This window comes from Cyrtonyx montezumae, unplaced genomic scaffold, assembly GCF_038088225.1.
Source record: "Cyrtonyx montezumae isolate F1298 unplaced genomic scaffold, pur_monq_1.0 scaffold_3, whole genome shotgun sequence".
Lineage (NCBI taxonomy): Eukaryota > Metazoa > Chordata > Aves > Galliformes > Odontophoridae > Cyrtonyx > Cyrtonyx montezumae.
In genome coordinates, this window is record NW_027072034.1 from 99455007 (window position 1) to 99482551 (window position 27545).

Consider the following 27545-nt stretch of genomic DNA (forward strand, 5'->3'; position numbering starts at 1 on the left):
ATGCAATCTACTTCTCATTCTTCATTGGGTGCATTTCAAAGAGATGTTAATCATCTTCATGAGCTCCATGAGATAAAGAAACTGATTTGGGAAATCTGCGAACTGTTCTGTGAATGAAGGGTGCAGGGAGTGTTATTTTGCACTGTAACTCTGGCTCATCAGAACTACTATTTAAGCTGGTAATTGCTTTTACTGGAGAAATTCTGTGCTCTTGTCCCATACGTTGTGTTGCCACACAGTATCTGATTAGATAAATAGTTTTGGTTTACATTGTTTTCAGATAGCTTTTATTCTTTGCTAGTACATTCAACTTATTTTTTTAATTTGCTTCTCTAACATAAATGTAGCATCATTACTGATTTTTATAATTAACTTACCTGAATTTCAACTAAATATAACAAATCTAATAGATTAGATACTGTTAACTTTTTTTTAAGAGAAAGGCCTTTCTCCTTGCAGTTTTTCAACTGCTGCCTAATTAAAGCTCCAGATCATTGTATCCAAATTATTTTCTTGATTTATTATTTGAATTCTCCTGAAAATGTTGGCTTTCCTGTGTATTTAAACCTTTATTTTTAACATACAAATAGAGTTGTATGTACTGTATTGGATTCTCATAATTTAACAGATTATATGCTTTGGGGGCAAAATCTTTTCATATATGAATGGATTAAGTACATTGTGTTCCTGAATGCTGTTAAATCAGAAGCTGAAATGTTGGCATGGCGCTGATTCATTTATTTATTGGAAACTCTTTGATCCTATATGTAATAGCACAAAAGTGACTGGTGCCCTATGAAATTGTAGTGGTAAAGTGTGGAATTCGAAGTGAGAGTCTTACTAGTTTGCTAATTACAGGGGAGAAGAACAGAAATATACCTGTAACACAAGCTGTCTTCCTGAGTCCTAGTCAAAGAAGTCAAGTATGCCTGGTACAGAGAGTGGTGATGTTCAAGCGAAGCAGTTTATGGCTGACACTGAAAAGGAGAAAAACCTGCTTCCTGGTAGAAGAAACCATGCTGGAAACCTGACTTTGCCTGAGAAGAAAGTCCAGGAGGCTATCTGTGTGCTGCTGGTGGAGCTGTGTGAGAGGTTCACATTCTTTGGCATCGTCTGCAACATGATCCTCTTTTGCACCGTCAGACTTGGCTATCGCAACTACCAGGCTGCCATTGTCAATATGTGCTTTGTGGGCACTTCCATGCTGACACCAGTGCTGGCTGGCTGGCTCGCAGAGTGCCTTGTAGGGCGGATCAAACTGGTGTGCATCTGTATGTTTCTACACTTCCTAGGTAGGCGACACCCTGGTGTCCTTTAATACTCTAATACTTCTGTTATAGAAATACATTGTTGAATACTATGAATACTACTAATGTTTGAAAGTTAATGACCTTCTCCAAGTTCAGGGCCAGTTTTGTTAATAGCTAATTAATTCATTTTTCTTCTACAAAATGTCATCTAATTTTCTTCCTATGTATTTCTGTGAGGTAGAATTTAGTCAGAGTTTAAGAAAGAGAATAGCAATCACTTCTAATCCACTTGTAGCAAGATTTCTTTTGTACATGGAGATGTGACTGTTGTATCTGGACAGCTGGGAAGATGCATTTAAGCATATATCAGTATAAACAACCATTGCAGTAAATAGGGAGAATTATCTTAATACTTACATTGAGAGCTTGCTTTCTGTTAGTGCATTCTTAAACTTCCTCACTTGTTTTTCTGGAGACATTCTATGCAAAAAAAAAAAATTCTCTAGAACTGTTCAAACTAAGTAGAACTACTCTTCAACAATTACTGCATTTGAGAGCTGGTGATTTTTTGTTAGGTTAATCGAGTGCTTCTAAAATGTAAGGGTTTGATGCACATTTGTAGCCTAAAGCCTTGGCTAATATCAAGCTGATACAGTTTGCAGTATTCCGTATTTTGAGCTTGGTCTCCGATTAAAGCCCAGATAATCTATAGCTGACCAAATCTGAGAGACTTGCTTTGCAGACTAGAGCTGATAAATATAATTCATGGTAGCGATTCTATGACTGAAGTTTCCAAGAACATGTTTTTCCCATGAAGCTGCAACAGAAAACCAGAAAATTCTCCAGCTAAAAAAAAACAAACAACAAAAAGTAAAACCTTTGAGACTTTGTTATATCATAGACTTAATTAAAGACTCAGTTTAAAGAAGGTACCAGTTAAAAATAATAATAATAATTAATTGTTCCACAACGGGAAAGCATTTTTCTTTAAATTTTATTTTGCTGGGCTGTTACATGCCATGCCTGATCTTTGCTGGCTGGTGGAGAGCTACTGCCCTCTATATGCAAGCAATGGGAAGGCGTAATGGGAGGAGTTTCACTTTCAGAGTGAGTTCTTCAGTATATAGAATGACCTAAATCCTTACAAGGATTTATCAGAGAAAATTGCTTTTGTTGAGGCTCATAGTGGTGTCGTCTTTCTAGCTCTCCCTGGAAGCAAGGCCATTCCTCTTCACTTTCATTTGCTGTCTTCTGATTTCTCATCTTTTCAACATAATCGCTTATAAATTCATATTTATCAGTCTGTTTTTAATTTATTTCAAAAAATGATTTCCTTCTGATTCCAGGCACAGCCCTGCTACCTATTGTGGCTTTCCCCTTTGAAGATATCTACATTGACAAACGGCATATTCTTCTTCATACACTAACCAAAAAGGAGCAGAAAGTAGTGTTCTACTTTGCACTATTCACAGCTAGCCTGGGAATTGGAGGCATAAGAGCTATAGTTTGTCCACTAAGTGCATACAACCTTGAGAACTGTGGACCAAAGGAACTTCTTTCTTTTTTCAACTGGTTAGTAATGTAACAACAGCTAAATATTTGTAGAGAATGATACAGAATTGCTTCAAAATTCCAGGTGAACTTGCAAGGCTGATTCCAAGGTGGCTTTTCTGTTGTTATTTGCTGGGTTTTAAACTGAAGAACATTTAGGTTTTGGAATAGTTTCCAAGAATTTATATAAAAACCTTTGCAACAGTTGTTGTTTTACAGGACCAATTGGTGGTCATTTATTTTGGCTTCCAGTAGTAATCATCAGTCAAGAACCAGGATTAGATAATTTGCTCAAGTACTCAGGCTTAGTGTTCTGCTGCTGTTAGGAAACCAAATGGGATAGATTGTGCTATTACTAACATATCTATAATTTGATTATATTTTGCTATTAATCTCTGACTGTGACAAAATTCAATGATACATTAAAATTTGCATCAGAGTAAATTTTTTTGGAAATCACAGGTTGCGGTACAGTCTTCTGATTTGTTGGAACTGAATATTGCTTATAGACTCTAGCTGTTGATATCAGTGGTAAGAATTTGATATATTGTGTCAGATCTTGCACTCTGAATATTTGGTGTCAGATGAAGTAAACTTACATTTGTTTTTCATTCACAAGATCTCATGTTTTTCAGAAAAATTTGGAGGAAAAATTGCTGAGGTAAAATAGTTTCTAAAAATTAGATTTTTTTTTTCAAATTAACTATTTGTTTTTGCGTTGAGGTTGGTCATGTTGCTTTTGGTTGTGTTTGCCTTCATTAACCACTATGTAGCACTAAATGTTCGCCTGAACATTCTAGTTAAACTCTAGAAGAGAATCAAAGAAGTATCAGTGGGAACCTCTAGTCTTCTGCTTTGAGTCAGGGTGAAATAAACTCTAAAACTGCCCCCTTTCCTGTCTCTTCCCTATACACACATTTATTAAAATCAAAACTTACTACCTTGTTGTACTGACAACAAAACTCTGAGGAGTCAATGAAGATCTTAGTGAATCAGATCTGTCTTCCTTTGGGAATGGCTCTCCTAGCTATTCTTTTTTCCTCCAGTTATGTTAGTATCAAAGAATTTTGAATTAAATCCAAACTTCAGTGAATAATGCAGCTTTACCAAAGGTGGATGAGACTTTTTAGTTCCTTAGAGCAGATTCTACCTCCCTGACCTGCCCATAGGAGAGAAGAAAAAAATAATAATCTTTTTGCTCTATTCTGAGTTTTAATCCTTAATTAGCAACATCATTTTGATTAAATAAGACTCTAGGGGATTAAGACTGGAGTGCAATCAGTTGTTCTGAAAGATAGCTCTGGAGAATTTATTGTACTGTGGTCTTAGCCATTCAGAGTTGTGTTTAATCAAAGTGACATTTCACAGTGTTGATTACAAAGAAGACATAATCTGAATAAAAAGTTCCTTGGGTGAAATCCAAATGGGTTATTTCTTGAAGCTTTGGAAATACCAGGAAAGGCCCATGTGTGATTTTTGCAACGGCATCCAAAAATGAGCTATTTAATTGCACTTTCAAGATTTAAAAAATGAGGTTATAATGTCTTAGTGGTCTTAATCTCATTACAACATTATAACCATTTTTTCTTGATAGAGCATTTTTTTCTTGCTAGGTATTTGTCACAAGATTGAAATTTGAAATAACAGATAAAGAAAAATAAGGTGATTGCATACTTTTGATGAGTAAGAGCCTCTGTCCTTAGCCACTTTCTGTTTAGAAGACAATGAGACTTACTGGGTGTTAAAGATAAGGTTTAAAAGAAAAAGTGAATTATAAACCTATAATTACCTGCTGTCTAATTCAGTTCCTGAAGAAGATTGCTTTGCACATCTAGGACCTGGCTCTAAATTCCAGAATGCTCTATGACTGCTCTCTCTTAAATAAATTCTGCCTATTGGGAAAGAGAATAAGAGCAAAGGATACACAATTCAGACTAAGGATGACAGTTAGTGGTGTTGTCTTGTCTTACTGATCTGTTGCAAAAAAAAAAAAAAACAACAAACAAATGCAGGGAATCTTGGAACTATGGTATTTCTCTTCTTTTCATCCTCCCCTCTCTCTTCTAAATTACTTTTCATATACAGCAAATTCATTTCTGCTGTCAACCCAGAACACTTTAACTTGAAATTAAATAATGTCTCTACCACTTTTAACTTTTTCACTTTGGCTTTGTAGTGGACTCTGAAGTGATTCTACAAAAACAAAATTCCTCTCCTCTAAAAAGTTGTACAGGAAAATACATAGTTTGGGTACTGAACCTTTCTCAAGTATGTTGAATGTCTGAGTCCGAGTTTCAGTTGAAACTTAAGCTCAACTGTCTCAAACAATTTAAAAACAGTTGTATAGTATTATAAGTGACATAAAACATATTCAATATTCATAATTATTAAAAAAGTGAAAAACTCAATTTTTAATATTTTCAATTTTTTTCATCTAAATCTGTCTTTGATCAACAAGTTCATTTTAACTGTTATATTAAACAAAAGCTTTTCAAGTACAATAAGAATGCTTTTAAGTTAAAAGTCACCTAGCATTGCTACTTAAGTTATCATAATGAATATAATCCCATAATATATGCTAATATATTTTTTATGGACATTTCACAGTAACATTTTTGTTTATATCAGAAATGAGCTCTTGAGTTGAAATCAGAGTGCAGAAGCCGAGTTCCTTCAGAATACCTAACTACAAAATTGATGGTATATTCTGTACTCTCAAGCCAATAACAAGCCTTGAGTCTGTAAGATCAGACTAGAACAAACACAAAGTAAAACCCTTGGCTAGATATACTGGGACCTTAACACAAGATATTTGGCACTACAGATCCATTCCTCTTGTACTTCTCCCTTTTCAGAAGCAGATTTTACTCTAAGGGTTTGACAAGAAATATGTTGTTGATTTGGAAAGGGGTATGGTCAAAGCATAAAATTCTCAAAAGACTTTATTTAATCAAGGTCCCCCATGGACTTCTAAGAGTGAAAGGGTAGTCTACTAGCAAACCTCTTGCTCAATATGACCACGTGCCCAGCATTTAATCTGCATAATCCAAGCAAATGAGCTAGAGCTGCAGTAGAATTTATGTGCCAAGCAAGTACCCTGAATGCTAGATCACTGACTACTCTAAATGAGTTTATTTTTTAAATGTCTCAAAGTAATGTTTAGTCCACAGAAAAACAACTTTTTCATGTCTATAAAACTACTGTCCAAAGCATTTCCTTGGGGAGTGGGATATCTCGGTCAATTGCTGCACTAGATATTATTTGTACAATATTCTTTCAAACATAAATTAGGGTAAGAAGTTTTATTTCACACCAGAGGAGATAATTGAATGACTGTTATATGTGATGTTATTTCTCTGTTAAGGTTAAAAATGCTATTTATTCATTTTACATACAGAAAGCTTACATTATCAGATATTAAAAGTGTAAATGGTAAATGCTGACATTTAATTATTCCTATCCACAAGCTTATTTCTGGCACTAGATTGATAATTTTTTCAGCTCTACTGCCTTAGTGTCTTCGTTAGTTTAATCATTTACCCTACAGAGATGAAATATCAAAGTGAAATTTGGTCTCTGCTACATCAGTATGTGTGTGGTACTGATGCTGTTCATAGCTGTAATACTTTACCATTAATTTTATTTTTTTCATATTTTATTTTCTATAAAAGCTACACATTATTCAGTTCTTCTAATCTTGTCTCCCCTGTCTGTGTGTACTAGGTTTTATTGGCTGATAAACTTAAATTCAGCAGTTGTCTTTGTCACCATCTCTTACATCCAGCAGTCTGTGGCCAGAAATCTTGGTTTTCTTATCCCATTTGTGTCTGTGCTTATGGCCATGATCACAATTCACATGGTGCGTGGTGAAATGATTTACAAACCCAAAACAGGTAAGAAGAAACTATATCTTAGGTAGTATCTTTAGAGATTATTTTAACATAAGAGGTCATTTTGGACATCTAAATAAGTTCTTCCATAAGAACGATCTGTTTGATTGTAGATACCTGGGTAGGGCGTTTAGTTTAGCTCTACAGAGTTGGTGTAAGGGAATACATTCTCTGTAAAGATAAACATGTAGAACCTGGATAGGCTGAAAAAGTGAAAGTGAACTCTGGTGAACTTATGAACATCTTCTACCATGTCCAGATATAAGTTTGGAGCGGTTTTGTGTACAGGAATAGATACTATATGCATGTTGCAGTGACTGTGTTAGTGTGTTTTGTCCAATCTATGCACAATGTGTTTTGGTCTGTTGAGCAGAGATGTTGGTGCACCATGTACTTGTGTGCTCCTGAGTATGGCCTGAAGTTACAACCAAGCAGCTAAGCAGTGAGTTTAGCAAACTAACCAGGAAGGTCTGTAATATCTCAATATGCCAGAACATATCATTTTTATTATTTCAATGTGGTTTCCAATACAACCTCAGGTATTTGTACATATATAAATATATAAATAACTGAAAATACTGAACAGCTCTAAATAGCTTCTAAGCAGACTGTAGTGATATTTTAAAGCAGAAGTTCTCATACTTCTGTGGCCTCACTAGTTAGCACTTAGTACCAATTAGTACCTTAGCCTTTCAAAATGTTTTGATGACAGCTATCTCTCTCTGTTAACCAACCACAGAAATGTAACTGCAGCCTGTGACCAGAATAAGCCTGTGTCCAAATCTTGCTGTTCTTTTTCCAGTAGAACATAGAAACCGAAATTAAGTTATTTGTGTTTTTGCTATTAGTCCAATCTAATAAAAAAATGATATTAGCAATGAAAGAATGTGTGAACCAAGTATCTTGGAAAGTTATATTGATAGAAATACTAGAAAGAAACGCATCCCTTTCATAATGCCCCTCAAAAAATCATGTCTGACTGAGGTACATAAAGGCTAGTGTCAATTTAAGATTTTTACAGAGAGAATAGCAATTGTCAAGTTCCATGGGACTCGCTGCAGGTCTTACAACCTGAGAAGCTAAGAACAGTCTTCAGTATCTAGTCTAGTGGTTGTTTTTCTAATTAGTTTGGTGCCACTATGTAGAATAACAATCTTACGTTACCTACTTCAGGTTTTATTTAACACTGCTAACAGTCTACAGGTAGTAGACTGCTAGGTAGTCATTATTTTTTAATTTCAATTTCTTAGTATTGGAAGAACATCCTATAGGTGTCATTCTAGGAAATACTTTCAACAGCAGAGATGGTAGGGAGATATTTTTTTCTACCATCTTCTTAATTCGTGTTACATTTGGACACTATGTAGATGGTTACTGTAGTGCTTCAACACGTTAGCCCTCATTCTCATGGATGGGCAACTTACCAAAGGTAAATTAATCTGCATTTTCAAGCCTGCAGGTAACTGTTCTGTCCTTTTATTTCGTTCTTTGAAGTATGCAAACCAAGTTAGCAATTATGAAGCTCAATGACTTGTGGACAAATTTTAATATGCCACCAACTAGACAGAAGTTTTTCTTTCCCAGAGCTAGCAACTTGGAGATATTTCTGACATTGGAACAGGTTCCTTAAAACTTTCTATCCTGTCAGCCCTCCTTTGAGCTCCCTTTCCTTCTCACTTCACTGCTATATGCCTCTTGTTGGACTTCAGCAGAGATGCAGTATTTAATTCCTGTCTTGAGTTGAAATTCAGCCAAGAGAAAGCAAAAACAAGGGAAGGTAATATGTTACCTTCCAATATATCAGGTTGTATTTTTCCTCACATGATGCTTTGTCCTGTTTATTTTGGCAGTGAATAAAAATATACTAATACCTGATGTCTGATGGTTTCCAGACAGTTCCCTTCTGACGACTTTTGGGGTAATTGCTAGCGCACTGAAAATGTGCTGTGTGCGGTATCGCTACTTTAGTGGAGATGTATCCAACTGGCTAGATCATGCCAAGGAGTACTATGGTGGTCGGTACAGTGAGACTCAAGTGGAAAGTACAAAGTCGCTTGCCAGGCTTTTCCCATTGTTTGCTTTCCAAATTGTTTACAGGACGTGTATTATGCAGGTGAGTAAACAACTTTTTAACTAAATCTCAAAAAAGACTGTGTTTACTACCAAGTTTCAAGGCACAGTTCTTAACTGTTGCTTTACTAACCACCTTGCGGAATAGCGCTTGTTTCATCAAATAGTAAAATCAGCTTTGCTGAGATGTAGTATGTGTGGCTTCCTGCTCCTCACTTCTATCCATCCCTACTGACTGAAACATCTAGTGCTGAGACTGCTTTGCTCCTCATACTGTTACATTTTTTGGAGATTCAGGCTCAGTACTCTCATGAGACATAATTTTCCAATTTCTTAAACATTCACTCAATTTTTAGGAAGGCATAAAAATCTTTCTTTGCTGTATCAGTTGTGTATTTCCATTATTCTGGTGGGCTTATATATCTGCTGTATCTACATTGGAAATGGGTTATTTTCCACTTATGCAAACAGTTCTTTTAAAGCCCAAATGTATGGATGATGTGTAAATATTTCACAGAGTTACTTCAACTGGTATGATTCCTTCAGATTAATTTCTGACTGGATGATCCTGGCTAAGCAGGAGTTTGAAGGAGCTTACACTTTGGCAACTGTCGTAACAAATTTTATGAGCTGGTTTAGAAATTCATTTTTATTTATTGGCTTTAAAATGTGTGCATGGGCTGCTTAATGAAATTCTTACAAATGTGTAACATATACTATTTTATTGACATTATCTTGCAATTGTTAAATATTCCCATTCATCTGCCACCTTTTCTTCTCTCACTCTGCTCTATGCCAGGGAGAGTGAAAGACAAAATAAAAGTAGCAAACACATGTGACTGAGGCTATGTGTTAATGACTAAATGGAAATGAACTAGAAGTCAATAATCTGTGTTGTAATGTCTAGGTATATACCTGAAAAAAACTGTTTGCATCTCCTGAAAGCAATAACATTCAGCAGAACTTCCAATAAGTCTAAGGCTTTTTCTTAGACTAGGCAATAGACTGATATTTTTTTCATAAAGATTAATAGTATTTTTTTCCATATTACTGACAGATTTCATTGCCCGTGATTCATGTTGATGATAATTTAGTTCCTCTTAATAAGTCAATTCTAATTGGCAATAGGCAATGGAGATGAGGAACCAATAAAACTTAGCTTACATCCGATCTGTCATGATTCTGTTTCCATTTATTCACCCTTTTACGACTTCCATTTCTTTTCAGAGGTAAGGTATGGGCAACAGTACTTTTAAAGAATTATTCAAATGCTAGCTCTTAATAACACTGAATGAAATTCCAATGGTTAGGGTTTACTATAATCATTGATGAGTAACCTTTGAAGAGTTGAGTTACTACACTTTAATCTACACTTTTCAGACAATTTTCAGACAGTTGAAAGTAATATTTCACCTGGATTAGGCATTGCCAGTCATGTGGAAGAGACATATAGAAAACTTCAGGAATCCAGAATGCTATGAAAGCAGAAATTAGAGTAAAAAAAAATCCATTCTAAATCTAGCTCTGACGTGGCTGTTCTCTGTGAATTACTTAAGCTACGTCTTTATTTTTCCATCAGTCTATAAAATGAAGTGGGTTGTAACTCCCTGTTGCTAGTGAAATTTCAGTGCTTAGTTCACCAAGGTTCCTCAAAAAATACAATCAGAAAAACTTGTTAGTATGAGCAGGGGTGGACGTTCTGGTGTGCGTGTCAATAAACTCAGCAGATTTTATGTATCATCAAACAAGTAGGAACTATTTGCTTTTGAAGTGAAAGACAGCCTTAGAAGTCTGCTTAACTTCATATCCTGAAGACTACCATTGGTGGGTTGCTCATCTGATTATTGGTTTCTGGTTTTGATTTACAGAAGGAAAAAGAAGCCCTTCACTTAGCTGCTATGCCAGTCACATTAACGTCAGCCACATTAAGCTGCTGCTAAGACTACGGCTAAATCAATGTAGCTCTTAAAGCTCTCTGATGGCAAGAATGTCTTTAAAAAATTTCTTCCACTTAGGCCATACAACTAGCAATTGAAGGCTACTCTGCATCATGCTATTCTAAAATGAAAAGAATTCTGTTATACATTGTGAAGAAGTGCAAGAATTCACTAAAGTACTCAGAAGAATTTATTATGTTGACAGATAGTTTATTTGATCTTCATTAGGGCTAATGCAAATTGATGGGCTGCTGCTTAAATTTGCTAAACTGAGGAGTAAGTGAAATAAGTAGATAGTGACTCCCATTCTCTGCCAGGCTTTAACATTATCTGAAAGGATTTTATCATGAATAGTTATTCCTTTTGATTAGTGTGTAATTGGTTTTCTGTGACTTCTTCAGAAGGAGAAGTGTTGGAGAATCTTCCAGTACAGGAAAAAAAAACCTATCCATACAAGTTACTTATACTGAAGTGGGTTTGCATTCCACAATACAGATTCCTTCAGGATATTATCTCCAAACCATGAATTCCAACTTGAACTTCAGTGGATTTGTTTTGCCAATTGCTGCGATGAACGTGATAAGCATTGTGCCACTACTGATTCTTGTTCCCATTTTGGAATGCATTAATTCATATCCCTTCAGTTCCAAAGGAAATGGGCATTTTCCAACAATTTACATCGGTAAGTCTGAAATCTGCTTACGCAGTTTTGATATCTATTTCTATTTTGAAAGAAGCTTCAGTAGATGACAGTATGTTTTTACCACTATTTCAAACTATTAAGATAAGATTTCTTTTGGGATGACAGAGGTGGGTATATTTCAAATAAACTTTAGAGAAGATAGTCCTGAAAAAATGGTAGATATTAAGAAAAAAGGCGCAGGTTTTGTTGATGGAGACTGATGCTCTTCTGGTCAATAAAATGCACTGAGACAAACACTGAGGGGAAAAAGAGTAGGAGTCATTCTAAGGAACTAGTGAGAGAAATGGCACTAACCATTTAGACTTTACTTTTATTTCACATTGGTTGCCTTCTATATGCTTTTTCCTAATCCTTTAAGTTTTACTAAACTTAATTTTGAAGAGTTTTTTGGGGAGGAGATGATCTTTCTTTAGTAGCTCTCTCAGATTCTTGAGGAAAGTTCTGTTGCTCAAAATGGTGAGTTTGGATTTAAACAATTAAGTTATAAATAAAAGCTTTTTTTCATATTTTAAGCTCACTATATTGACATTAGGACTGCAGCTTACCAGAAGGGAACTTATCACTGCTATAGTTCATTTCTGACTCTTTAGTTGAATCCCAAATGGGAAGTAAAAAGCTAGTCTAGTTCTATCTGCAATAGCCGTCTTTAAAACCACCCCAGTTCTAAAGGCACTAACTACTGGTTGCGTAAAGCAGTTGTGCACCATTATGCTGCTGCTCCCAATTTTCAGCATTTCACACATGGAAGATTACTTGGAGAGGTACAGATTTCTTCTCTAGCACTAGTACTTTAAATTAAATATGTGATATATATAATAACTGTCCAGGTCTTTAGCATTTTAATAAATTATTAATCTAAACCGTAACCGACACATTACTTCTTGTGTGCTTCACTTATATAAAGGGAAGAAAGGAAGAACTTTCAGAGCCATTTTTCCTCATAGAAATAGTGTGAAGAAGTCTTTGCTTACAATTGAAAGTGTTGGAACTAATAGAAGCATGTGTAAGCTCAGACTTGTGGATTGGGGCTCATTAATGGAAGTTCACGGCCTTGGAGAAATGATGATTTTTGTACATTTTAGTACAGATAATGCCTGATGAAGTTGGACTTTTCCTTTGACGTTACTGTTTTCAATTTCCTGGTCTCTTTTGCCACGGTGACCCTAACCTCAGACCTGTGTTCTGAGATCTGGAGGGACATCTGCAACTGTCTCCTGTTACCAGCTACATACGATTCCACTAGAAAAACAACTTACACTCTGTGTTCACTTAAAGCTATTCCCTTCCGTAGATGCTCTCATTAAACTTCCTGTATGTTTTATCATGCAGACTGTATTACAAGCCTCAGACAAAAATATTTATAAACTACTATTTTCTCAGTGTGTTACTATTAATTCAGTGCCCCATGGCATGCAGCACAGTGAGCGCTGACACACATAGAGGTATTAATCTGACTAAATTAGCCTAATTAAGAGTGTTATTAAGTTTTATACAAACCAGATGCATATAACACAGCAGGTTGCAATTACCCTGGTTTTTAAAATAACATCTGCATTAAAGCACAGAAAACACATTCAGATGAAGTTTCCATGGTTTTAAGGAAAACTATTAAGTTAGTATTAATGTTATATCCCGTTACATTGAACAGCAGTAGAATATATGCAGTGTTTTCTTCTTAATAGGTTCATTTATTAAAATAGCCTTCTGTTAGGGGTGATAAATTACCTGAGGCGTAAAAAAAAAAATGCCTGTGAGTACAGGCAATGGCTTGAGATATCCAAGCATATGACTGCGCCTGCAAATATGGCAGACCTCTAAGTGCCAATATTTTTGCCAACAGTTAATTAGATTCACAATTATTTTCGGGAACAAAATTGAAAGTACAAATAGGATGTTGGTGTTAAGCTAACTATATTTTTATGCAAACTTTGTAAGAGGAAGAAATTTAAATAATTTCCTGGGAACTTTCAGTATGTTGAGAGTATAAGTTTTCAAAGACAAACTATGAGATGGTGTTGAACTATCTGATTTCTCTATAATAATACCTGTGTGGAAACTGTAATGTTACTTTATAATTGATTTATTTGTAAATCTAGTATGATGTAACCAACATGAAAATCTTAAGGTGAATTTAGATGGTGGACCTTTTCGTGAAAAATGTGAGTTTTGGTGTACTGAGTTTTTCCTGCTTGATTTAGCCATTAGTACAGAAGATTCAGCAGAGAATGGAATGTGTATTTGCTGTATAGTTATCCATTAATTATAAGTTTACTCATAAAGTACAGCGAAGAACACTCTTATACAACTGAAGTCTGGGCTGCTGCAGCTTTCCTCTTCCCACAGCTGAGCTTTCATTACTCCCTCTCAACCAATATTGGTGTTCGTTTGATGACACAGTTAAGGGAGTAGATGTTTCTTGTTTGAATTGTGAATAAAAGGAAGGATAATTTCAAACAGTGGCATTTGAGGGTACAGGTTTTCTGTTAATAATAGTAAGAGTAGTGAAAACCAAGTGAGATGTATGTACTTCTTATGCAGGAGCTTTGTGTTCTTTTGTCTAGAAATGACCCTATTAGTTTTCAGTTCTGCAGGTTTATCTGATAACACAAAGGTAGCTGCTGTATTTTCCAGTGAACTGTTGGTTGATGGTATGTGCTGAAGTTAGATTCTGTTGCCTCAGATACTGGTCTCAAGCTCTGGGAATGGTGCAGTTACTTTAGAAATACAGTAGTTTTCCTGCACTACTTTTTATATAGGAAATAGGTAAGAGAGTCATTCTGTCTGTATACTTCATGAACTTATTCCAGCTGGAGTTGTAGAATATCACATTCTTGGTACTCAGTCTTTTCCATTATCTGGACAACCTGCCTTTTCTTTCTTTCTTACCTCCTCTAGTATTAAAATAATAATAATAATTCTAAATATTTTTTGAAAATCTCTACTTTATCACTGCATTGTGTGTGCTGAGCTGGTGTCTTGTTGCCTCACGTTTACAATCAAATTTGTGGATTAGGATCTATTTTCTTGTTTCTTTGTCCAGATTAATAATAGTAATTTTAAGAACCCTTCTTTTGCATGTACTGGGATTCCAATTACCTGTAAGTATGTGGTATTCCTGTAACTGCAACCTTGGTGAATACTCTGCTCTTTACCCAGTTGCAGGTCAGTTATCTGCTGCACTTTCTGTAATGGTTGCTGGCTTCTCTGAAATACACCGAAAACATTTCCCTCAAGTGGAACAGACCCTTTCTGAGGAGGTTCTCCTGGTCTCCTCCATGCCTTGCTTCCACTTAGCTCCTCAGTATATTTTGCTTGGAGTGGCTGAAGCCTTGGTAACCCCCTCCTGTAAGTAAAACCTAAGAGGCTGATGCAAGTGTCCTGATTTGCTGAGAATACCACTTTCTAAAAATAATTTAATTACCATGTAATATTTTATCTCTGGCTCTATTCCACAGACTTAATGAGCAGATTTATTCTTTAGCTGCTTTGAGAAACACAATTTGTCTTCTGGTTGTAACACAGTGGTATTGTTCTAGATTAACAAGGAGGTGCTTCAGCTTTGTCAGGTCCCAGGGTTGTGTTACCAGCCATCTTGTGGGAGATGATGACAGTGGAATTCTGGGCTTGGGTGTGTGTTTTTCTTTTAAATGGAGGCTGCTTCAAGTAGGGGCCAGTCCAAATGGATTTCTGTGGTTCCTTCAGTTCTGAGCTATTCTGTTACTGATGTGTATTCCTTAAGTCTCAAGAAAAACGTGATAGCTGAGCCATGATTTCAGTTTTTTAGCACATTCAGGCCACAGCAAGGAGAAGCAATGTAGCTTACTCTTTTCATTTAAGGAACCATGTCATAAAATTGCATGGTTTTTCACTGATGTAGAGCCATGTGCAAGGAGATACCACAATTCAACTGACACAATAACTGGAAAAATACTGTAGGCAGATGCAGGACTGCTGTTGGTACTCTAGTCAGGAGTCATGTGAATATGCCTCCACAGAGCACCATGCTTTAGTTTATGTAATGGAGCCAGAGGTAAACACTTCTGCAAAGCACAGGCAGAGCTTAAGTCACATCTGCCATCCACAAATTATGTAGACAGACTCATGATTGTGAATCAAAAGCTTCTCTCTCTTCCACATAACTTACTTTTACACATTTATGCTGAAACTCCTGAGGCTTATTTTATTCTGAGGAGCACAAAATGTTCTACCTTGCAAAGCTTATAAAAAAATATTAATCAAAATAACGTAATCAACATTCATTTAAAAAAATATATAGGTAATGTTATTAACTAGTTGATCTCCACATGCATTAAATTTGACAGGATGAATGTCTGTTTTTCCCAGTACAACCCCAGAAATGTCTGAATTTTTATTTAAGAGTGGGAAGTAATTTTGGCTTCATTCTTGCGCTGTTAAGACTACTCAGAGCAGTGGGTCATGGTTTGTCACTAAAAAGGTAATTTTCCCTGGTTTTAAATACTTAACACCTTCATAATGCCTCTTCATCCGATTTGCTCTCAAGTACTTAATTGAGATAGGTTTCTAGGCAGGTTGTGTGGTTTCTAGGTTACAGGTTAAGTGTAACAGAAAACTGTGACCTTCTATGTTGAGCTTAACAAAAATATGGTAAGGAGGTGGTTTGATTACAGTCTTATGCTTCTGCATGAAAAGAATTTTTCTAGTGGAATAAAGCTCTTAACTAGCATAGTGAAACTCATCACAAGTCCAATGACTAGCAGGCGACATTAGCCTTTAAATAAAAATAAGCAAAAAGATGCCCTACAAGACCAAGATTTTATTTTTTTTTGTAAGAATTATCATTAGAATGTTTTAGGAAAAAAAACTGTTGTCTTCCCCATTTAAATAAAGATTAAGTATCTCACTAAAAGCTAGTTATACGTATGGTTCAAGAACTCTTGGGTAAAGACAGAGCTTGAGATTTGCATGGAAAAAAAACACAAAAGGTAAGTGCCTAAAATAGGTAGATGACTACTATTTTCAGTTGAGATGCAGGCTTGCATTCATTTGGCTACAGTTAGCTGTCTGGCACCATTTGTGACAGAGGGTCATAGATGTGCAGGAAGGGCACGCAGGATCCTTTTGTGGTACCTGGTGGGCTTCCAGCTGCTGCTGGGGTAGAATATGGTTCTCCCATAGGTTCTGTATGCCCTGGGGCCGCCCCATGCAGATGGTCAAGGCACACTGGAGCATTTCAGGCTGTGTTTGGCATCTGTTTGGCCTACTGGTTTCTATTTCAATCTGAAGTGAATTACTGTTGAGGAACCGTTCACTGGATCCACATTGATGGTAATGACAGCCTAGACACTGAAATAGTTGTTTCACCTTTCCAGACATTTTACTGCCTGTATTATGCAGAAGATCAAATTCAATTATCATTATAATTCACTTGGCCTGAAAGTACATGATCCCAGTTGAAGACAGAAATGTTCACACTTGTAATCACAGAAAGAGAGGAAATACCTAATTTTTGTAGTGATTGGTTAGAGTAGCTAGATTTGGCATATTAAACTCTTTATCTACTAGTATTTAGAATTGTGTTTCTAAGATATACTTTGTTATCTTGTTGATAGGAGGTTTGCATAATCACCTGCCTTGGGTGGCATGAAGATCTTTAAGAATGTGTAATAACAGTATATAAAGTTTGCCTAATGCTGAGGCCTTGCTTAAAATCTGTATATATAATGAGATGATAAAATAACTGCTCTATTTCACTACTAGAATATAACATCTCACACACACATGCAAGGAGCTTGAATTTGCAGCCCTAGTTTGCTTTGAAGTAGGAAATCCTTCTAAAGCTCAGTTCTAAAAAAACAAGTCCATCCTGTGGAGCATCATTAGCAGATGTTTGCCCCTGCAGTGCTTGAGATGGGGATGGGGAGCCATCCTACTGGGCACAGCAGCTGTGTTGCACTGACAGCATCTGAGCAATTGGGTGCACTGTAGCTGCTTGCCCAAAGTTTGCAATGTTTGCTATAACACTGCTATTCATTCCTCTGTCATTTCTCCAAGCACTTAGAAATGGAAAGCCTTGTAACAAACTGCTCTATTAGTTAAAGAATATACTGGGGTTTGCTTCACCCACCAATGAAATGCTGTAGTCTCCAGAGTTAAATGCAGCAGCTGGTTAATTGTTCACAGCCGCTCTGTGGGATAAGTGAGGAATGGAGTATGCAGTTGAAACAGCAGGAACAATTTACTAAGTAGGATACTATCATCAAGCAAATTTGGCCAAGATGCATGTTTTGCAGCCCTGCCTGGTGATGAAGGGGGAGAAATAAGCCCATAATCTAACACTGTCTAGGCTGCTAGAATCAAAGTAGTTAAGACACTGTCAGTCCAGTGTTTCAGACTAAATTGTTCCACCTACAGATAATGTCCTGGTCTCACCCACTTTCTCCTACCCTCAGGCCTTTGGCTTCTATTTCAAATGAGGGGAAAAAAATGCTGCCCATAGTACTTTTTTAAAATATGTTTCCAAAGCTCTAATTTGAACATCAAAATTAAAAAAGGGTGGAAGACTGCGATGGTGGAGTTTCATTTGTATTCAGTAATGCTTCAGGCAACTCAACATCTAAATAGACTTCTCTGTTGACAAGTTTTTCTGGCTGGAAGTCATTCCAACTCAGGTAATAAAGCAGACTGGAAGACACCGGGGCTTGGAGAACTATTCTGGATTGAGGGCTCAAGTGAAGGACAGTAAGTTCTAAAGCAGCTAGTAACCCTTAGGGTTTCTGTCCAGGGAAGTGAAGTATTGTCCAGCCTTAACTTAAGTCAAAGCAAGTGTCCAATTAAAGTGCACTGAAGTTGAGAAGTATTCATTAGTGGCATTGCTGCACTGGCTCTGGCACGTGAGGTCCAGCAGTTAAAGTTCACATCTGCTTTCTTCTCACATTGTACTTGTGATGGAGTTTTTCTTGCTTTTTTTTCTTAACTTCCATGCCAACAGACGTAATTGTACTTCTGCAGTAGGTTCTATGGGTAAAATATACAAAGTTTCTATTACCCAGCATGTTGGTTTATTTTTCCTCATCTGTCTTCTTCCATGGCTATTTTGAAAATAAAACAAAACTGTCACTGTGTATGCTTCTGTTTTAAAGGTTCACTGCTATCGTTCTGGCTTGTACCAGAAAGAATTCGAGGAATTTCCATGCATTTTTTAACTCTCTTCAATGGAGCAGGCTGCTTTATGGGAGCTTTCTTTGTTCACACAGCCCACACAGGCACTCAAGGTAAGAATATGCTCAGGAACACCAGTCGTGGCCAGTTTTCTAATCCCATTGATTATTGATCTGGAACAACAGACAACATAGTTGAAGGGAATGCCAAAGTTTTATTGATTTGCTTTCACAGTTAAAATGGAGTTAAGATAGGAAATTGCTTTGCAGCTGTATTCATCTAATTTTAATGAGTAATCTTAGTTTTGATAGGTGGAGTAATTGGAGAATGGCACTGCTCAGGAAGCCTCTGCCTCCAATCTCTATCCTCCTCTGGAATACTAGAAAATAAATTGCCTTGGATGCATTTTTTTTTTTTTAATGTTAATAAACAAATATTTTCACCTTAGCTACAATTATTACATGGAGGCTTCTGGCTATGACAGCAAGAGTACTACTTCAAATGCAGAATATGTCTCTTCTGTTTCACTGTGTCATAAAGAAAGTTAGGTTGTGCATTTCAAAGCTGTCTAAGGGATTTGTTTCCCCAGACACACTTCTTTCTTGCACTCTTCATCCCTCTCCCTTTCCCCAAGTACTAGAAGAGCCAGGTTCATGACAATATGATTTTGCTGGGGCCTTTGCATTTTTCCAGGCAAGTAATGCCATTCCTAGACATCTTGGTATGTTTCAAGGTGAGTTACGAATAATTCAGTTTAATTCTGCTAAGGAGTAATTAGTGCAAGCCCCTGTACTGGAGCTTTCTCTGTAATGCTGTCTTTGAAGAAAGGCAAATGGTTTAAGGCTTTTTTTTTTTTTCCTTTGCTGATAGGTCTTTGTTCAATACATATGACTTTTTCACAAGTAAATTTGAAAAGTGATGCATTTGAGACCTTGAGCTGAAGGACAGGGATTCCTTTGTTTACATATCTGAAATAGGGGTGGTTTTTAAGTTCACGCTTCTGTTAGAGTTTAATTACCAGGCAGACAAGTGTCACCTGGTGATGGGTAGAAAGCAGGAATTCTTACAGGCAAAGAGCCATCATGTACAAAGACATATGTGGCAGAGAGTGGAGCTGCTTGGATTTCCAACAGAATAACAGATTTTTTTTTTTCTATTGTATAATCATAGAATCACCAAGGTTGGAAAAGACCTCCAAGATCATCCAGTCTAACTGTCCACCTACCACCAATATTTCTCTACTAAATCATATTCTTTAGTACCACATCTAAACACTTGAGCACCTCTAGGGAAGTATTCCTTCACCCACACCACCAGTCTTCTGTCTTGATGTCTTAAATCAAAGTAGACTTGACATTTGGCTTCTGGGGCTGGACAGAGCGTGTAACAATTACTTAGACTTTGTCTTGATTTATATGAAAATATATCTGGATGATATTTTCATGTTCTGTATTTTTTCTGTGTTTTTGTAATGTGCTCCTCAAGGTGTTCTTTCATGCTTCTGATGAGAAGCTTAAGATCAACAAAGTAATAATCCTTTAAATTATAAATATTAACAGCTAACTGTTGAAACTTCTAAAGATGACAGAACTTCAGAGGACAAAATGGTGACCTCTCTTGAATGAAAGAATTTCAAAGGGCATAATGTTTGATTTAGGTATTTTTTCAGTTCTGTTTAAAGAGTTTCTTAAACAAGAAACTCTTCTTACCTGGGCAGTTTAAGAAACTGTGGAGAAAAAACAAATGACCCTGATCTCTCTTTTCAGGACAAAAAAAAAGCTAGACCAGTTTAACCAAGATTAGAATTCATTCTTTTATTGCTGGAAGAAGATGACAGTGTTTATGCAATGTTTTTTGTAGGATTTGACAAGGCTCAGCATGTAATTCTTGGGCTGCGGATGCTTTTGCTTTATGTAATGATTTCTGTTTCACTAGAACTTATGCCAAAACTATTTCTGCTTTTCCCATATTTAAGCAATGTGGCCATGATTGCCATGAGATAATTTCGGATACAGTGAAGATCCTCCAGTATATATTTTGAAGTACAGAGAGTGAGAAAATTATTTAAACCTTTTTATATACTACTTCATGTCACTAGTTTATAAAATTATTTAGATTTTTATTGGCAAAGTTGATCAAATATCAGTCACAGACAAAGCTGCATTAATCACTTGTAATGCATCTATGGGGGATGGTGTGAATATGATAAAATATAACTTTTTTTTTTTTAAATCTGACGAGTGCAAACAGATGATGGGTGACAGTGATATTTTCAGTACAAGCTGGGAAACTGCTTTCTTTTGGATCTTTTACCTCTCCTAACATTTTAATGGAAGAAGATGCAAGACACAACCTGTCCTCCTATGTCAATCATTTCAGATTACTTTTCTCTAAAAATATTAATGTAAATATGTAAGGGGTGAAAAAAAGGTCAGAGAAAGGAAACTGTCCCTGACATAGTTGTACTGAGAGAGCCAGTTTTTTCTCTTTCCAGACTGGAGTCTTCTGTTATTCCAAATACCAATGATGATAAAATGAAAGGGTATTTCTTGCAGTCCAGATGGTAGTGTCCACTGGTTCCTACTTAGCTAATAAGGATTAGAGGGAGACTGAGACTTTAATTTCAATATGATTAAATACTGAATATATGCCTGCTAACTTGATGAAATTATAGGAGATGCAGTTTTTTTTCTAATATTTGAATTATTTTTTTCTATAATTGCACTCTAGGTTGAAGGGTAGAGTTAAAATTATAGGAGTTATACAGAGTGGGCTAACCTCTGGCTTATGATTTCTTTACTTTGTCTTCTCTATTTTCCCTGTACTAAAAATTATGGTATTGTTCAGTAAACAAACTGAATGCCTTCTTGTGAGACATTGGGCTTCACTGTGAATCCCTTGAGAACTCTGAGGGTACCTCTATTGTAACAAGTACCTTGTGTGTACCAGCAAATGTGGAAAATGTTTTTTTTAGTCCTTTCCACATACTCTTTCATAGATTATATCACTGTCTGTCACTAATGGGGTTCTGCACCACAGCAGCACAAGTCGCTGCTTTGCCTATTTTTTTGCCTACGCTGGAAGGATCAGGTTTTTTTTTTTCTTGGTGTTGTTCCTCTGTACTACTTGAGCATTTTTACTGCAAAGTGGATAGGTCTGCTGGATGCTGGTGCAAGTTTACCAGGTACTTTTAATTTGACAACATCTGGTAGCAATGTTGAGGAACTCATGCTTTTCCTAGGCTAAGTCTTCTAATTCCTCTCTATATTTGCCATGAAATGCATAACCAGTTCACCTCTAGCAAATAGCCAACTATTTTAAAGAGTCTTTTGTTAAAGGAAACTTCTGATTCTGTGGTGATTCATGCTACTGAGTATTTCTATTGTTGGAATAAAAATGGAAATCAGGAGCTTGTTGTAGAAAGTTAATTCCCAGTGAGCAATTATCTATGTGACAAACCAACCTTGTAATTGGCACTTCTGTTGGCAATCTCCATAGAAAAGTAAAGGATTGACAGAACCCAAAGGCAGTGTCTTTTGGGGAAAAGTGAATTGTTAGCATATTGCATTCTGATTGAAGGATGAAAAAGTTCTGAATTCTTCAAACGCAGTGGTGCCAAGGGCATCTTATTCCATCAAAAACAAACAAACAGATCTAATAAGTTCCTGGCATTTGTGGCTGAGAATAAAATTCTGAAAACATGAACCATGCTAGATTCTGCATGTGACTTCCGAAAGCTTTTAGTGGGCCAAGGAGTGAGGTCTCTAAAGGTAGTTTCACTGCCTGAAATGCACGGTGGAAGTTTCAACACCGATGGCTGTTCTCCCAAGTTTTCCTGTCAGCAGAGGATTCTTTGTGCAGTGTATGTGAGTAGAAGAGAACATAGCCCTTCTTCCGTGGAAAGCCAATCTACTTTTAAAAGGAAAGAAGTAAGAAGCAATTATGTGTGAAAGAAACTAGGAAATCATTAATTAATGTTGGCTTTACCCATTGATGAAATGGTATATTGCCGGACCAACCTGATCTTTGAGGTTCTAAAGGGAGTAAAATGGGGGCAGAATCCAGAGCTCCTAATGTCCATGCTGATGTTTCACCCTGGTAGAGCCAACCAGCCTCACTTTCAGCCTTTCAATATGGTGCCTTTCCTACCGTTAAGACAGTGTCCAAGATCCATATCACTCTGTTTTCTTAGAAGCTGCTAAATTCCCTATATATAGCTTAGTGCTATTTTTGAATCCATATTTTCTCTTCAGTTTACACTGTAAACTCTATTCCATTAGGAAACTCCTGCTGTTCATATAGTTAGACTACCCGATGCAAGTAACCTGGCAGACAGTGTGAACTCCGCTTTGACAAGCTGTAGCACTGAGCCCCATGTGTGCTTCCCCACTCATCAGATAGACCCGCTCTCTCTGTGAGCTCTGTTGGCCACTGGGGGATGCAAAATGAAAAACTACCTGATTGTGAATTATGACAGTAAAAGTTTATAAGCACCTAGGAACTCAGTCGACTGACAGTGTTAAATGATACGTTTTAAAGCTCGCTCCGAGATAATGCTACAAAAGGCAGCAGGCACGGAGGTGAGGTGATGCTGTGCTGTGACAGGCAGGAAGGTGACATGGCACAGAGTCAGCCAAGAGCTGGAGGAGAGCTGCTGCACTGATGGAAGGTGTTCCCTGATAGTCCTGGGGGTGAGAGAGAGAGAGAGAGAGAGGTAACTGCTTCAAAAAGAAATGTGTATATCATGCCAAAATGTGGGGGGAAAAAAAGAATTTTTTTTGTGTAATCCTTTCACAGGTTTTTTTTTTTCCCTCTAGATCTAATTAGTAAAAAGTTGACATGCTAAGAATTGTATTGGAAGGCTGAAGATATGTTCAGTGGTCAAAAGATATCTTGTTTAGATTACTATATACGTTGTATATATAGTTATAATATATAACTATATTGTTGCTATCAGCTCTGTACAGGACAGTTATGCCATAGAAAGCCATTTTCCTCCTCTCCTTTTCACGCTAGTTCAAGTGGTGATAGTGACCCCATATAAACAGGGAGAAATTGCTACCAGAATCTGAGGGAGTCAAGAAAGGCATATTTGAGTGCATCAATGCTATTGGTTTAGTTCAGGTCAGGTGTATACTTCTGACTTGAATTTTCTGAACGCCTTAATTTGTGCATTGATTTGCATCACAGTGATCTTGGACTACAGAAAAAAAAGTTATTTTGGGTGAAACAGAATCCCCAAAATGCCTGTGCTGGATGTGTTCCAGTTGCTAATGGGAGTCATTCTGATGCAGCCTTCCTGAACTGTGAGGAGTGTGAGCATCAGTTTCTCAGCTGTGGCTGAGTGCTCCTCTTGAACTTCACTACTTGCTACTAAGGGCAGTTTCTCCTTCCTCAAAGGCAATAAACAACCTGTGCTCCCAAATAGTGTAGGAGGTTGTTACGGCGCTGTACAGCTCTCTGATATCCTGTATTTACAGTAATTTCTTTTTTTAACCTTGATTTTATCTCTTATTGTAGTTGATTATAATACTTCAGGTGGTGATTGTCTTCAGATACAGTTTGACTGGGGCTTGCTTTCCTGTTAAGCATCTCAATTTCCATAGTAATAATTTACCACCTGAGCTTGTTTGCTGGCTGTAATGAGCAACATTGAAAGCATGCAAAAACACAGAAGCTCTGGATGTGTGTCTATAGGTGGTACTGTTTGCTTCTGTAGGGGGTTTTTCTTTCAGAATGTCCCAGACGCTGTTGCTGAAAGCCTCAGTGAGCCAAAGGTCTGACTCTTGCAGAACAAATGATGTGTTCAATGCAAGAACATGTTACAGACCCTTAGTTAAAGGCAATCATAGAGAAAGTTAAATGTCAGCTAGCATCTTGGTAATGGAGCAACACCCAAGGCACTAAAAAGAAAAAATAAAAAAAAAAAAAAAGAGCCTGAAAGAAGCACAAGAGATATGAATAAAGATTTCTACAAAGCACCTTAATTCTAACCCTTCCTAAATCTTTTGCACTGGCAATCATTTAACTGCACAAGATAATGGCCCAGTCATGACTGTAATAGTTGTGCTTTCCAGTATGCTTCAGTTTTGCTAGGAAAGCTTCTTTATTTCATGTCTGCAAATCAGAAGCAAAGTACACTGTAGACTTGGAAAAAATACACGAAGTGAATTAAGACTGTGCAAATAGCTACAGGGGGGTTCAAGTGACCTGCTGTGACTGTGTCATACACAAGCTTCTCTTTATGTCTTTCATAAAAATCGTGTCTCTCCCTGCAAGGCACACTAATTTTGCTTCAAATGTCTTCTTTGACAGGCACCTGGTTTCCACACTTGCTACATGAGGGTAAATTGGAGAGATTCTTCTTCTTCTTGGCTTCCTTGATGATGGTGAACACCCTTGGGTTCTGGACTATTGCACACAGGTATGTGTGAGGAAATAAACTTGATGTTTCATTTATTGATGGAGCAGAAATTCTTGCAGAACCTGTAGTGTGCATTACTAAATTAGTAGTGAACCCATGGTGTTGTCCAGGATTCAGAATTCTGTGGGCTGTTTCTTGCCTTGAAGGAGGAGATTTCACAGAAAAATTTTTGTAGGACTTGAAAATAAATAACCAAATGGATTTAATTAGCCTTGAATATCTGAAGAGTCTTATTAATACAAAAGACGCCTTGAAAGAAGAAGAGAATCCTTTCTTTTCCTAAAGGATGTGAGGCTAAAGTCGTATCATCAAGGTATCACAGCCATGGAAATGACTTCCAGTGCACTTGCTGTTGTGCCAATATATGTTAAATGCTGTTGTCCCTGTGAGCTTGCATCTTTATCATAAGGCAGTAGATGTGAGAGCTGCAAGAAGACAGCACAACACTATTGGTTAATGCATTATGTAGTGGCCTCAACAGAGAAATGCAGAAATATCTTCTGATAGTCTGCTGGGCAGTGAGATGAATGAAAACTTCTTACTGGATGTAATGGAATTGCTCAATTAGCCTCCAAAGAGAAAGCAAGTCTATGCTACCTGTAGAGCCTAGGTTTAATGCCCACATATTGCCTGTAAAATTCAAGGAATTGCATGAAACAATCCACCTTACACCCAGGATGGTTTCAGAGCTTGTCTGCATCTTGTACTCTGGAATATTTAATCAGTTTGTCAGTGTTATAAGGAATACTTGTAGTCTAGAACAGAAAGGGAAGCAATGCCATCGTGAGGGGGAAAGGTCATGTGTAAATGATATTCTCTCAAGATACTGGGCTGCAGTTCTATGAAAATCTTTCAAAAGACTTGAAATAGTGATTTGATTATTACAATAATAGAAAATTTCTGAAGGCACTGTACTTCTGGAGCTCTTGAGGGGAAAAATGCTCGTCTTCCTTTTACGCATTACTCTGCAGCACTGATGTTTAGTGTAGCATCTTAGAATCACTTCAACATAACCTGAAACAGAAGTGTACATTTGTACAGGTAGCAGTTCTCACTTCAGTTCTTATAACTGTGACCTGAATCATGGTTGAAAATGCTTCTTCTCCAGGTACTTTGTCTTATCTTCTTGTAAAGTGGGATTTTTTTTTCTTCTCTAAAATGAAATACTCATTTGTGTCACTTACGGATGAAAACTGAATGATTTTGGTAGTCAAAACTGGTTTAAGATCAACAAATAATTTTGCCTCAAGTTAACGTGGTTTAGGAAGTCTACAAAATTCTCATGTTTTCTTATAAATAGGTGGGTAGCTTCAGAAGTAATGCCTCCTATTTTTTCCCTTGCAACTATGACAGCTACAGAAAGAGCATACTAATACAATTTAATTGAACAAATTGTCATCTACCAAACAGTATTTTTCAACCACCATTAACTGTGTATTTTCACCAGTAATGAACAAGAGCCTGCAAGCTCTGATCATACAAAATCTGTACCAGCTGTGCGTGGCTGTCCAGAACGTGGCTGTAAGAGACTAATATTTTATTTGTCTTTCGCAATGCTGAAAAAACCATCCACTTCCCTGTGCTAAAATCTGCTTTTGGTCCTGCAAGCATTAAGCGAGCACTGACAGATGTTAATGATGCAGCTTTTTCCACATGGAGGAATTCAATGAGACATCATTGCTTGGTGTCCAATGGTGACCATGTCAGACACCATTTTGTCAGACTACCCCTCTGCTACTGTCACATGCAACAAAATGTAACAAAGTGTTAACGGGAAGGTTCAACCTCTGTAGCCATACCACCGATATCTGCCTCTGACATTGTGGGCCAACATGATAAAATAGGCATTACTTTTGGAGCAAGTGTGTGTATTTTATTTCAAGTTGACATTTCATTAAAAAATCAAGGAATTTTATTTTTCTGTAAGATGACCTAGACCAACATGAAATATATTTTTGAGGTTAAATGTTAGAGTTTCATTTTGTGCCAAATGAAGTTCTCATACTTGTCACTTTACAGAAGGGAGAAAAAAGGATGAGGCTATTCAGATATGAGCACTGATTTAAGCGTAGGAGGATATCAGCATTTATAACTCTGAATTAGAAAAAGTCTACTAAATTTTCTCTAAGAGAAGCATGATTGCAATATGGTATCTTTGTGTATTATTTCAGATATTAATTGCTGTTTATTAATATGGTAAAGTACTGCTTTTTTTTTAACACTTGCATCAAGTTTAGCACTTCTCATCCTTCTGTTCTGAAAGGTTCCATGAAAGTGCATGTCACTACCATTATTTTGACTGCTTGGAAACTCAAGTTTCAAAAGACACTTTTAACTTGTGCGAAATCAATCCCAGAGAGGATGGCTATCCTATGTTTTCCTTCACCATTCTCCTTCCCAGATACAGCAATCTGAACCAGGAGTATACCAGTGAGATCAGAGGAAGTCTTTCTGAAGAAAAAGAAGTCTTTCTGAAGCATGACAAAGTTGTTGAGCACTATGGTAGTGTCCTGGATCATTCTCCTGTTTTGTCTCCTATGGAGACGACCTGAAAAGTTTCACCCTCATTAGACCAAATCT

At 36.9% G+C, this 27545-nt stretch overlaps 1 protein-coding gene across 1 annotated transcript; it reads left to right on the plus strand.

Annotated features, from left to right (window-relative positions):
* Positions 1 to 925: 925 nt before the first annotated feature.
* SLC15A5 (solute carrier family 15 member 5) lies at positions 926 to 27517 on the plus strand. The gene is made up of 9 exons (XM_065741124.1): positions 926 to 1292; positions 2597 to 2822; positions 6525 to 6694; positions 8584 to 8804; positions 11194 to 11380; positions 14558 to 14746; positions 18523 to 18654; positions 24857 to 24965; positions 27367 to 27517. The coding sequence occupies exons 1-9, from the start codon at positions 926 to 928 to the stop codon at positions 27515 to 27517; spliced, it is 1752 nt and encodes a 583-aa protein (XP_065597196.1).
* The last annotated feature ends 28 nt before the right edge of the window (positions 27518 to 27545 follow it).

Excerpts from the sequence above, each read along its gene's own strand:
- SLC15A5 (XM_065741124.1), top strand. The coding sequence starts at position 926 with ATGCCTGGTACAGAGAGTGGTGATGTTCAAGCGAAGCAGTTTATGGCT. Across the intron at positions 11,381-14,557 it reads TTTTCCAACAATTTACATCG|TTGCAGGTCAGTTATCTGCT; the intron begins GTAAGTCTGAAA and ends CTCTTTACCCAG. Across the intron at positions 24,966-27,366 it reads TTCTGGACTATTGCACACAG|ATACAGCAATCTGAACCAGG; the intron begins GTATGTGTGAGG and ends TCTCCTTCCCAG.